This window comes from Palaemon carinicauda, chromosome 11 (assembly GCF_036898095.1).
Source record: "Palaemon carinicauda isolate YSFRI2023 chromosome 11, ASM3689809v2, whole genome shotgun sequence".
Taxonomy (NCBI): Eukaryota; Metazoa; Arthropoda; class Malacostraca; order Decapoda; family Palaemonidae; genus Palaemon; species Palaemon carinicauda.
In genome coordinates this window covers 125724527-125737917 of record NC_090735.1, presented here as the reverse complement: position 1 = coordinate 125737917, position 13391 = coordinate 125724527, and the positions used below count along the sequence as shown (strand labels likewise).

At 38.9% G+C, this 13391-nt stretch overlaps 1 protein-coding gene across 1 annotated transcript in view; it reads right to left on the bottom strand.

Moving 5' to 3' along the window:
• Positions 1-309: 309 nt before the first annotated feature.
• LOC137650185 (uncharacterized) overlaps positions 310-13391 on the bottom strand; it is a 59961-nt gene continuing 46879 nt past the window's right edge. Inside the window, exons 16-20 of the mRNA XM_068383358.1 lie at positions 8934-9163; positions 6503-6619; positions 5799-5944; positions 2112-2255; positions 310-1463 (exon numbers count right to left, since the gene is read on the bottom strand). Of these exons, the coding sequence (XP_068239459.1) occupies positions 1225-1463; positions 2112-2255; positions 5799-5944; positions 6503-6619; positions 8934-9163 (876 nt within the window). The 3' untranslated portion in view covers positions 310-1224. The remainder of the gene's footprint in view (positions 1464-2111; positions 2256-5798; positions 5945-6502; positions 6620-8933; positions 9164-13391) is intronic.

Here is a 13391-nt window from a genome sequence, read left to right as displayed (position 1 = left end):
TTTCTATGTTTACTTTTAATTTTCTCACCCTTTACATTTATTAGTTGTATTAGGATCTTAGCATTGCTTTGTACTAACATTTTCTCTACTTGTTCAGTGTGCTTCTTCTCTTTGGAATATATTTGCACACTTCAAGAACTGAACTTGCATACATACTGTACTGTATTAGTTTACAAAATAAAAAAAAGAAAAAAAAAATTTCTATGATCATAAAACACTTCTTCCCTCACGTATGTATGTAGTAGTTTATCAACCGAGGTCTGCACTAACCATCAACTTAAAATTGCCACTGAAATTTACCCACATTTCTTTTTCACACACGATTATCTACCATTTCCGGTACAGGCCGTTGTTATCACCCGTTAATCTAGCTTAATCGAGCTGTTGCATAGCGTTCCATGTTTCACAATATGGGCAATCACAAAATATTGACAAGAGACAAATCAATTCCAAATAAACTTACATTAAGAAGAAATAAAAAGGTCATAAATATATCCCTATAAGTTTAATTAAAGCTTTATAAACATAAAAATACTACTGCAAGTAATAAGACCACACAAAAAAAGCTTTTTTTTTCTTTTACTGTACCATCACTCAAGATACCTACTGTTCATTCTAAGCTGCATGAAAATCAAATTCCTAATACTCATACTATACTAATAATATAATTGCAAGGATTAGCCTGTCCTTATGTGGGCACACTCGGTAAATGTTTCTCGCCTATCCATCTTAAGATGCACTATAAACTAAGCCCTTTAACTCAATCTCCTATTCTTATTATCACAGAAGAAACAAACGCGATTCTTCGACAGACTGGAATATGACGGCATTAGATTCTGCTGGGAGTTTTTTAGACCAGAACTTATGAAAAGTTGTGCATGTATGTGTTCCCAACTGAAATTTTCCTATCAGCCTAAGAGCAATATCTCAGATACTGAGACAAAGACATCACATCTATGAAATCATAAGAGTATATAAAAATCACTAATACATTAGTTACGACCACGCGCCTCCACGCATGAAACCTCACATCCAATTACAAGTTTATTCTGAAGACAGTGCTTTTTAATAATCAAGTCATTACAACACCCAAAACATAAAAAAAGAAGTTTCCACGGTCAAAATTCCACATAGAACTTCTTAAATGAAAACCATGTTGGTTCACTGTTAATCTAGTCACTTCAGCACCTATTATATAACTCACCCTGAAAATTATTCACAATTCTACTCTTCCATTGACATGTCCTTTTCACAGTTTTCCCCCCCAAGGTTGTCGATAATCTTACTAATCTGAAAACCAGGAGGCTCCGCAGGCTCCTCGCTACTTACACTATCGTTTACTCCTGCTTGGCTGCTACTTATCAAATTGTTTGAGATTTCCTCCTCTTCATAGTTCCCCACCTGCTTGGGCATGTTATCCAAAAATGCAAACTGCTGTGGTAGGGCCAAATCAAACTTGGTTCCTGCAAAAGTATTACAACCCATTACCACCTAGTACACAATCCTTATTTTAATGAGAAAAAAACTAAAAAGCAGCAATGAGAATACATGTACACAAAAACCTGCAATGCATCCTTGAAATACAAGTAAAATGTGCATATGGTATGTAAAAAGTTGGATTAAAGAGGGCTCTAACCAGTCTGCATTGGGAGGAAAATCTGACTCGACATTTTTACAAGAGATAGAGAGGAAGAGTACATGATTGTGCACGTTGAAAGAAACTAAAGACATATGATATAGTTATACCTCAGGATACGAAGTTTCTGTATACGAAAGACTTTTCATATGAAACGACATACCAAGATTTTTTCACCTATTACAAAAAAATACTCTGGTTACAAAACGAAATTCGCTCTATTGGTTAGGTATACAGAATAATTTAAAAGTATTTGGCTTTATTTTATCATACGAAAAAATTATGTCATGAGGAGTTTTCACAGATTGGAATATAAATGTATGAAAACAAACACTGTAGGTCCCAGTAGCATGACATTCCAAACCTAATCTATTGTGATACTGCAATACATTTGCAAAGAAACCCTTGCCTCATTTACCACTGCCCACAGTGAATGGTAAACGACCCACAGTCAACAAACACTGGAAAGACTTACCTTGTCGGTGATAAAATAACAAGTAAGCTGTTGAATATTCCTCTTCCCGGGGTTTTTGTTTTGTTACAGAGTCATCATTGAAGTAGTGCCATTCTCCAGTTACAGGGCTCCTTGCAAATGCAGTGTAATGCCCGGCCTGAGCAACTGTTGATAAAATAAAACAATGAATTCTCCTAACTTTATACCCGACATGAGATTAAGAAACCTAATTGGCCTAGTAGTTTTTCCTTTACAGTTTGAATGCAGTTAAAAATGTCATGTTCAAGATTCTTATACCTTACAATAATGAATAAAAAGTATTTAAAAAAAAGTAAATTGTAATGTTGCTAAGTTTCACTCTTTACTACTTCCTTCTTTTTTTCTATAACAGTAACTCATTCTTAAAAACATTAAAGGTAAGTACATAAATATTCAGCATTATGAAGCTTCATCTGTGGTGGATAATGTGGGAGGGTGGGCTGTGACACCCTAGCAGTACCAGCTGAACTCGGTTAAGTCCCTTGTTAGGCTGGGAGGAACGTAGAGAGTAGAGGTCCCCTTTTTGTTTTTGTTTCTTTGTTGATGTCGGCTACCCCCCAAAATTGGGGAAAGTGCCTTGGTATATGTATGTATGTACATAAATATCTATACCTTAAAACCTTACATGAATACAAAGAACTTCTGAACATGGTTATATTCCGTATCTTGAATTATTTCCATATCCTCTATGAATCACTATAAACCACAACTGAATTCTTGAATGCCCCAGCCTTCAGGCATCTTTGTTTATCAGAGGGGAGAGTGCTCCAAGATGTGCAAGTGGTCCCACAAATATGAAGCAGTCTTTCACTTTGTTACTGAAAATCTATAGTAGTCGACAACACTGTCTACATCTTTGCTAACTTTTAGCTTAGCATTGGCAAAGAATGTTGCTAAGAGTTTATTCAATTTTATCCATACTATTTTTGTTAATTAGTTTACCCAAATCTCTGAGCTAATTTCCCTGGTCTTTATAGCCGGTACAAGGATTTATCCTTATTGGTGAAGTTTAAATTCTATATACAGTATTACATTAGAGCTTTTTAAAATCTTTATATAATTGGATTAATTGGAAATACGGAAATTCTGACATTTCTGTAATAGATTAATTTTTTAAAACTTAGGACATTCATTGTTATGTTGAATATCAAAACAAAATTTTATTAAATTTTTTTCAATATTCATCATTATATTGAATATAAAAAAGATTTCTTCATCAAACTCATTTCAATAATCACCTAAGATTCCTCTTCTGTTACTTCAAAGAGGGAAGATATTCTTCAACCACTTAAAAATATGGAAAGTTTTTTTCTATACAAATAGTTTCCATATGTAAGATGAGTTGGCTCAAGGAAGGAGCTCTGACTTTTATTAGCTTTGTTTCCTTCAATAGCCACATGTAGAGGAGGTAGCAGCAGTAGGGGATTCAGCATTATGAAGCTTCATCTGTGGTAGATAATGTGGGAAGGTGGGCTGTGCCACCCTAGCAGTACCAGCTGAACTCGGTTGAGTCCCTTGTTAGGCTGGAGGAACGTAGAGAGTAGAGGTCCCCTTTTTTGTTTTGTTTCATTTGTTGATGTCGGCTACCCCCCAAAATTGGGGGAAGTGCCTTGGTATATGTATGTATGTATGTATGTATAAATAGTTCCCATATGTAAGATGAGTTGGCTCAAGGAAGCAGCTCTGACTTTTATTAGCTTTGTTTCCTTCAATGCCCACATGTAGAGGAATCCAATATACTGTATTTCAATACTTCAACAACTATCCTCATACAAGTTGTGAAAATAAAAAATCACAAATGTTAAGTAATTTGCATTTTTCCTAACAGTACTTACCTCGAACTACTTTCTTAGGAGGATCTGGGATCTCCTCCCATCCGACCAGAATTTTGTGTAGTTTACCCTATTCCCGTTCTCTATGCAGGGTAATCTCTGGCGGAGTGATACGCGCCCAGAGATGACCCAGGGTCAGAGAGCATGCTTTCTCAGGTCTCGCTCCCCTGTAAGTTTCTGGTCGCGTCGGCGTTAACACACCGACGCTCTCTCTCTAACCCAGTGCGACCCTTTGTGTCCCCGATCCCTTTGTAAATTATTTGTTACGCTGAGGTACTTTAGGGATTATAATTTTGAAGGGCTTCAACAACACTTCTAGTCTTTTATGGATTACAAATCTCTTTGATGGCATGTCTTTATTCATTTTAATGGTTGTAAAAAAAAAAGCATTATTATGCATGGGAGATATGGTTGCAACTCCCACACACTTCATGGTTAAAATGTGCTAAAACTTAAAACTTACCACACTAAAACCATAGAAGCAACCGGATATCATCGCTAATAAAGTACATTACAAAAAATGTTCGCTAGTGCCACTTCTTTAATGTTTTGATAGAACAGCATATCTATAATTTTTCTTTAAGAATTAATGTGGTTATAAAGCTATTTATTTTGCTTTATTCCTTCATTCCTTCAAATGTCAAAGCCTGAATCATGGCCACGTAAGAGGACAAGGGTTATTGATTACTTAAATCTACATGATTGAACATATTAATTCAGGATAGGTACCCCTGACCACTGGTGCCAAGGGGAGGAGCAATATCACTAGACTTTAGAGGTAGCTGCCATGAACATGCACCTCAACTTCTACGTCCAAAGGATCGTCAGTCCGTTGGAATCATACCCAGCACTTAGAGCAAAGTTTAACATTAAAGTGTCAATTTGCTAAATCATGTCAATAGTTACACTATGAAAATTATACATCTTCAATGTAAAATGACATCTTTATAGGAAAAATGGTAAATTTAAAGTATTATTAAGATAGGAAATGCCTGACTATAATATGTTAGGTCAGTAGCTGAGGTGCAAGGCTTCCAGGACTTAGATATTCTACGTTACCAAAGCACTGGGCCATCGATTCTCAGCTGCCAACCTCCAATCCCCAAACCACAGCAACGGGTCACGGATCTGGGGGAGATTTTTCCTACTGAAGTGTTCATAGACAAGATTAACATTCAGATTTGGTTGAACCTGAGTAATACAATGATCAAAACATTCAAAATGTTTGAATCTAATATAATCAGCTGAACAACGTTTAGCAACAACACTCCATGTTTCATCTCCATTTATCTTGCCCTTTCCCTAACTAGAGGCAACATGAATAGAGATGGGAAACACTGCTTCATAACTTGGTGGTGCATGTGTGGACAGTAGCCCTTCTGTCTCCCAGACAAAAGACAGTCAAGTCTGGCAATATTCAAGAACACCAGATTGGATAATATAAGACCGAGGAGTTTGTATACATAAACAAATTAAATCACTAAACTTTGAGGATAATTTGTACGTTTTCTAGCCATACAAACCAGAATCCTTTACATAGGAGATAATTCAGCATGCACTTTAAATTATCTACATAACATTAAAAAGATTTGTACTCACATAGGAACAAAATTAACTTTTAAGCTGATATTCACACCTTTATATACACTTATACCTTTAACTATGCTCAGTTAATTTATCTTTATCCATTCTTGAAAGCTATGTGGGCAACATGAGCCTTGAATGATCAACTTCAAGTGTTTCTCATGATAGTGAAAGAAACTTTTATCATTAAAAAAACTCAAATAAATCCTAGATTTTACACTAGATAAGAACCAAACAAAAGATTAATTCTCACCTCCCATGTGGCATACACAAGCATAAAGGTTGTACAAATAACTAGAGCTGGTATCACTCACGACATAATCAGAGACATTGAGACCGTCTAAAGGATAAATCACCTTATCATCCAACTTGGTACTAGTCGTTCCATGAAACAAAAACCTGAAAAGAGAAAAAACATACGAAATATGACATCTGCAGGTCAAAACTGTCTTGGAAAATGAAGATTGTGTTTTATGAAATTGAAGATTCTTATGAAATTAAAGCTTTTCTTTTATAAAACTGAAGACAGTCTAATGAAATAACATTATCTGCAAGTCAAAACTGTCTTGTAAATTGAAGATTGTCTATAGAAATTGAAGATTGTCTATAGAAATTGAAGATTGTCTATAGAAATTGAAGATTGTCGATAGAAATTGAAGATTGTCTTTCATGAAATTGAAGATTCCTATGAAATTAAAGCTTGACTTTTATAAAACTGAAGACTGTTTTATGAAATTACATCATCTGAAGGTCAAAACTGTCATGGAAATGGAAGATTGTCTTTAGAAATTGAAGATTATCTCTTATGAAATTGAAGATTGTCTCTTATGAAATTGAAGATTCCTATGAAATTAAAGCTTGTCTTGTATAAAAACTGAAGACTGTCTTATGAAATTAAAGATTGTCATTATGAAATTGAAGTGTCTTTTTGAATTAACAAGAGAACATTGGACTCACCTTTCAAGGTGAATAATGAGGTAGGGAGGATAACGCCACACAGATATAGTTTTAGTTGCTCGCTGCTTACGCTCACACTTTGGACAAAACCACAAATCGGTTTCTCCGAGAGTCTCACTGGAAAAATTATTCCTTGTTAGATAGGACTTCAAAATAATTAAAATGACATTAATAAGAAATTACCTTAAATTTACATTAAAACACACAAACTTGTTCTCACAGTGAATCAGAGCATAAGTACTGAATAAGAGTTCATTTGAAAACCCCAATGTGGTCCACAATAAAAATTGTTTCATGAATCAACATCCTTATTTTGACATCAAATATACTAAAATCTAACACCTGAGACCACGCATCTTGATTTTTCTCGAACACATTTCAAGAAATAGTCAAATCCTCCTTGTAAATATTGCAATCAGCTTTCCCCTCCTTTGGTATTTGTCTCAATTCCTGTGAGGTCTTGTCAAGCTTCTTTTTCGATACATGTAGGAAGAAAATTCTACATGTCGAGAGGGTGCTAGTGCACTTTCAGAAGCATAAGCAACCTACGGGAAATCAAGTATACATTGTACTGCACTAAAAACTAGTTCAACGAGACCAACAAGTCACATTTCTAGAACCAACTTCTTCAACAGATATATGACCTTGAGGACACAGGCACATCTGATACTGTGTCACTATCTAACCCAGGATAATTAGTCTTCTTGAAGAAACCAATTACATCTTTCCCCTTTTAATCTAAAGACCCTACTTCCAGCAAAGATCACTGCCTACAATAGTGTCTTTGGAGTTCTGCAGCTTGCTTGACCAAAAACAACTACAGTATGTATTTCTCAATGAATATCAAAAGCCCTATAAAGACCAGCGAGACAAGGCTGTCATTAGTGCAAATATCAGGATGAAAACTTGCAGAAATGATGTAAGTGTGAAACACTAATACAGGAATGGTACTTCTTGCCACAACAAATGAAATACACACTTTCTCAGTGATCGGTAGATGATCCATCAGGCAAACAGCTGGAAATAGCATAGTCATCCAAAGCACAAACACTGGGATACATTCGGTAGGATTATATTAGAGTGGACGCGTGCAGAGTTTGTAAGACTGTGGATGCTCTGCTAAGCATGAAGCGTCTCTTGATTGGTGCTCCGAACATCATACAACATACTGATCTTTGTGCGCCTTAGACAACGAACCCTCAAGAGAAAAGGTATTTGGAACTTCTCTATCTGGAGAAGTTAGAAACAAGGGTCCTTGAAGGTATGAGGCACTCCTGACTTCACCGCAGACAAAGGGAAAAAGTGTTACCAAAAACCGAGATGGAAGAAGCTTAGGCGAGTGTGGAAGTGGTTGGTGCGTAACAGCAAGATGGTGCTGTGTACGCTTCTGTGTATGCTTGGGCAAATTGCGTGTAGCACGCAGAGGAGAGACTTCTGGAATATATCCCGTAATATCACACTGATGATCCATGTAAGGGATGAGGAGCTGCTCATACAAATCAAGTACTCTCATAGGTGATGGCGAATGAGCAGGATGAGGGATCTCAGCTGGTAACCAGTGAGCCTCAGTTGGAGCAAGCTCAATGGCTTGAGTGAAGTCTGAGGCTAAATTATCAGTAACGAAGGTAGAATCCTCAACCCTATGTTGGAAGGCACGAGGAACTACATCGTTGAATACTTTGATAAACATTTGGTCACCAACCTTCATTACAGTTTCCAGGGTAAGACCCAATAACGAAGGATCAAATAGGGGAAGATCTGAGCTAGAATGGGGAGATCTAAACTTCTCGTTCTCCTCCGAATCCAAATTAATCAAAGGAGAGCAATTGCACTTAGCCTTCTTCTTTTGTTGGTCACGGAACTTTCCCTTTGGGAGGATAATCACTCCCTCCACACAAAACAAGGAGCTTCCAATGAGCACCTATGCCCTCGACATGTAAGATAAAATGAAGATCAACATCCCAGTGACTAGTGAATGTCACACAAGGGCGTCCCTCAAAACCATTACAAAGAATAGTCTATCAATCATTTTGTAACAAAATGAAACCGCGATTAAACAAAGCAAGAAAATCTGGAGCCCAGTAACAGACATTCAATCGCTTCAGCGGCCAGAAGATGAGCAAGATATCAGCCGGGAGCAACATCATACCAACCCGATACGTGGAAGGGTGATGCAGCCATACCAGGCTGCCAGACCCTTGATAATTCCTCGACTGGCCGTAACTAGCTTCACCTGAATTAGCCCCATTTAAATGACTCGGTTTGTATCCACTTAGGAACAAACACAGAAGTCATGCAACAAAGTTTGCTGCCACAGAAGACAAAAACATTTATAAAGCACTTATTGAACTTCTAATGAACCACTTGCACATCCTGAGGCAAAAATTTACTACATTCCTAATATATATTTGAAGATAATTCTTCAACTAACCTCTGAGTGAAAGCTCTAAGACAATCGTACAAAGTTAGAGGGTCATTTTGACGCATGTTATTGAGGGATGGATCGTCATTGGTGGCAGCTAGCTGATACTGTTGTTCTGATGTCAGACTTGTAAAACGAACACACAAGGTGTCCCCAGCTTGTAATATGACTTCTGGTCCCGTCACAGCTTCACAACCTCGGCAATGGGAGGAGAACAAGCATCGAGAACAATTGTAACCCTGAAATGAAAGTAAAAATGTAATTTGAATAAATATTAAAAGAATTTAGTTTAAACTTCCCAAGCAAATAAAAGAAATACATTTCTAAAAAACTAAAGAACAAAGTTCTGTATAGAAAGATTTTACAAAGTGTGTTTTTACATTTCCCCCCCCCCCATAATAAATGAAGAGGGATTGTAGGAACAACTGCAGTTTATAAACATAAAGCATACACGAGGAGGAGGAGGAGGAGGAGGAGGAGGAGGAGGAGGAGGAGGAGGAGGAAAAAAAAAAAAAAGAGGGGGGGGGGTGTTCCCATTAAAAGCTTGGTAGAAACACAAGTGTTAATCACTGATGGCAAGGATGTGACTTTTGTGTCAAAATATACAGTAATTGATGACAACTCTACAAAGTAGGCAAATATGCTACGAACATCTGAGGACAAGGTCTAAGATCAAGCAATGGTTTAAGGACTTAGGCGAGCTCAATTTATTCATATTACACGTAATCATCATCGTATTCATAACCCTTTTACCCCCAAACGACGTACTGGTACGTTTCACAAAAGCCATCCCTTTACCCCCATGGACGTACCGGTACGTCCTTGCAAAAAAATGCTATAAAAAAATTTTTTTTTCATATTTTTGATAATTTTTTGAAAAAATTCAGGCATTTTCCAAGAGAATGAGACCAACCTGACCTCTCTATGACAAAAATTAAGGCTATTAGAGCAATTTAAAAAAAATATACTGCAAAATGTGCTGGGGAAAAAATAACCCCTTGGGGGTTAAGGGTTGGAAATTTCCAAAGAGCCTGGGGGTTAAGGGTTGGAAATTTCCAAAGAGCCTGGGGGTAAAAGGGTTAAGTATCAAGCCCTTACAGCTTCTTAAGAGTGCTCTGTTGGGTAATGTGGCAAGAGTTTTTCACGCCCAATCCATTGCAATTTATAGAGAGAAACCTGAAGCTTATGGTAAAATTCCTATCTGTATCCTTATTATTATTATTATTATTATTATTAAATGCTAAGCTACAACCCTAGTTGGAAAAGCATGATGCTATAAGCCCAGGGGCCCCAACAGGGAAAATAGCCCAGTGAGGAAAGGAAATAAGAAAATAAGGAAAAATGTTATTTTGATAATAAAATGAATTTTTGAATATACTTACCCGGTGATTATAATAGCTGCAGCTCTGCTGCTCGACAGAAAACTCTACGGAAAAAATCCGCCAGCGATCGCTATGCAGGTAGGGGGTGTACTTCAACAGCGCCATCTGTCGTCCAGATACCCAGTACTCATTGTAAACAAAGAACTCAATTTTCTCCTCGGTCCACTGCGTCTCTATTGGGGAGGAAGGGAGGGTCCTTTAATTTATAATCACCGGGTAAGTATATTCAAAAATTGATTTTATTATCAAAATAACATTTTTCAATATTAACTTAGCCGGTGATTATAATAGCTGATTCACACCCAGGGGGGTGGGTAGAGACCAGCAATAAATGTTTACATCATTATGAGCTAAGGATTTTTTATTTCATTTTAGAAGTTATCAAAATAACAAAAACAAAATAAATAGGTACCTGGTAAGGAAGTCGACTTGAACAATTACTCTGCCTTTTTAAGTACGTCTTCCTTACGGAGCCTCGCGATCCTCTTAGGATGCTGAGCGACCCCTAGGAGCTGAAGTATCAAGGGTTGCAACCCATACCACAGGACCTCATCAAAACCTCTAATCTAGGCGCTTCTCAAGAAAAGAATTTGACCACCCGCCAAATCAACCAGGATGCGAAAGGCTTCTTAGCCTTCCGGACAACCCAAAAACAACAATAAAAAACATTTCAAGAGAAAGATTAAAAAGGTTATGGAATTAGGGGATTGTAGTGGTTGAGCCCTCACCCACTACTGCACTCGCTGCTACGAATGGTCCCAGAGTGTAGCAGTCCTCGTAAAGAGACTGGACATCTTTAAGATAAAAAGACGCAAACACTGACTTGCTTCTCCAATAGGTTGCGTCCATTATACTTCGCAGAGATCTATTTTGTTTAAAGGCCACTGAAGTTGCGACAGCTCTAACTTCATGTGTCCTTACCTTCAGCAAAGCTTGGTCTCCCACACTCAGATGTGAATGAGCTTCTCGTATTAACAGTCTGATAAAATAGGATAAAGCATTCTTTGACATAAGCAAAGATGGTTTCTTAACTGAACACCATAAAGCTTCTGACTGTCCTCGTAAAGGTTTAGTTCGTCTTAAATAGAACTTAAGAGCTCTCACAGGGCATAAGACTCTTTCTAGTTCATTTCCAACCATATTCGATAGGCTTGGAATATCGAACGATTTCGGCCAAGGACGAGAAGGTAGCTCGTTTTTGGCTAAAAAACCAAGTTGTACAGAACATGTAGCCGTTTCAGATGAAAATCCGATGTTCCTGCTGAAGGCGTGAATCTCACTGACTCTTTTAGCTGTGGCTAAGCAAACCAGGAAAAGTGTCTTTAAGGTGAGATCTTTAAAGGAGGCTGATTGTAGCGGCTCGAACCTTTCTGACATGAGGAATCTTAGTACCACGTCTAAATTCCAACCAGGTGTAGCCAAACGACGCTCCTTCGTGGTCTCAAAAGACTTAAGGAGGTCCTGTAGATCTTTATTGTTGGAAAGATCCAAGCCTCTGTGACGGAAGACTGATGCCAACATGCTTCTGTAACCCTTGATAGTGGAAGCTGAAAGAGATCGTTCTTTCCTCAGGTATAAAAGGAAGTCAGCTATTTGAGTTACAGAGGTACTGGTCGAGGATACAGATACTGACTTGCACCAGTTTCGGAAGACTTCCCACTTCGATTGGTAGACTCTAAGGGTGGATGTCCTCCTTGCTCTAGCAATCGCCCTGGCTGCCTCCTTCGAAAAGCCTCTAGCTCTCGAGAGTCTTTCGATAGTCTGAAGGCAGTCAGACGAAGAGCGTGGAGGCCTTGGTGTACCTTCTTTACGTGTGGCTGACGTAGAAGGTCCACCCTTAGAGGAAGAGTTCTGGGAACGTCCACTAGCCATCGAAGTACCTCGGTGAACCATTCTCTCGCGGGCCAGAGGGGAGCAACTAACGTCAACCTTGTCCCTTCGTGAGAGGCGAACTTCTGCAGTACCTTGTTGACAATCTTGAACGGGGGGAATGCATATAGGTCTAGATGTGACCAATCTAGGAGAAAGGCATCTATATGAACTGCTGCTGGGTCCGGGATTGGTGAGCAATATATTGGGAGCCTCTTGGTCATCGAGGTTGCGAAGAGATCTATGGTTGGCTGGCCCCATGTGGCCCAAAGTCTCTTGCACACATCCTTGTGTAGGGTCCATTCTGTTGGAATGATTTGTCCCTTCCGACTGAGGCAATCTGCCATGACATTCAAGTTGCCTTGGATGAACCTCGTTACTAGCGAAATGTCTTGACCTTTTGACCAGGTGAGGAGGTCCCTTGCGATCTCGTACAACGTCATAGAGTGGGTCCCTCCTTGCTTGGAGATGTACGCCAAAGCCGTGGTGTTGTCCGAGTTCACCTCCACCACTTTGCCTTGAAGGAGAGACTTGAAGCTTTTCAAGGCCAGATGAACTGCCAGAAGCTCCTTGCAGTTGATATGCATTGTCCTTTGACTCGAGTTCCAAGTTCCCGAGCATTCCCGACCGTCTAATGTCGCGCCCCAGCCTGTGTCCGATGCGTCCGAGAAGAGAACGTGGTTGGGAGTTTGAACAGCCAGGGGCAGACCCTCTCTGAGGCTGATACTGTCCTTCCACCAAGTCAGGCAAGACTTCATCTTCTCGGAAATGGGGATCGAGACCGCTTCTAGCGTCTTGTCCTTTTTCCAGTAAACAGCTAGGTGATATTGAAGAGGACGGAGGTGTAGTCTTCCTAACGATACGAACTGTTCCAGGGATGATAGTGTCCCTATCAGACTCATCCACTGTCTGACTGAACATCGTTCCTTCTTCAGCATGTTCTGGATGCATAACTGGGCTTGGCTTGTTCTGGGGGCCGACGGAAAAGCCCGAAAAGCTAGACTGTGAATCTCCATCCCTAAATACACAATAGTTTGGGATGGGACCACTTGAGACTTTTCCAAATTGACAAGGAGACCCAATTCCTTGGTCAGATCTAGAGTCCACTTTAGATCCTTCAGACAGCGACGACTGGAAGAAGCTCTTAGAAGCCAGTCGTCCAAATAGAGGGAGGCTCGGATGTCCGCTAAATGAAGGAATTTGGCTACATTCCTCA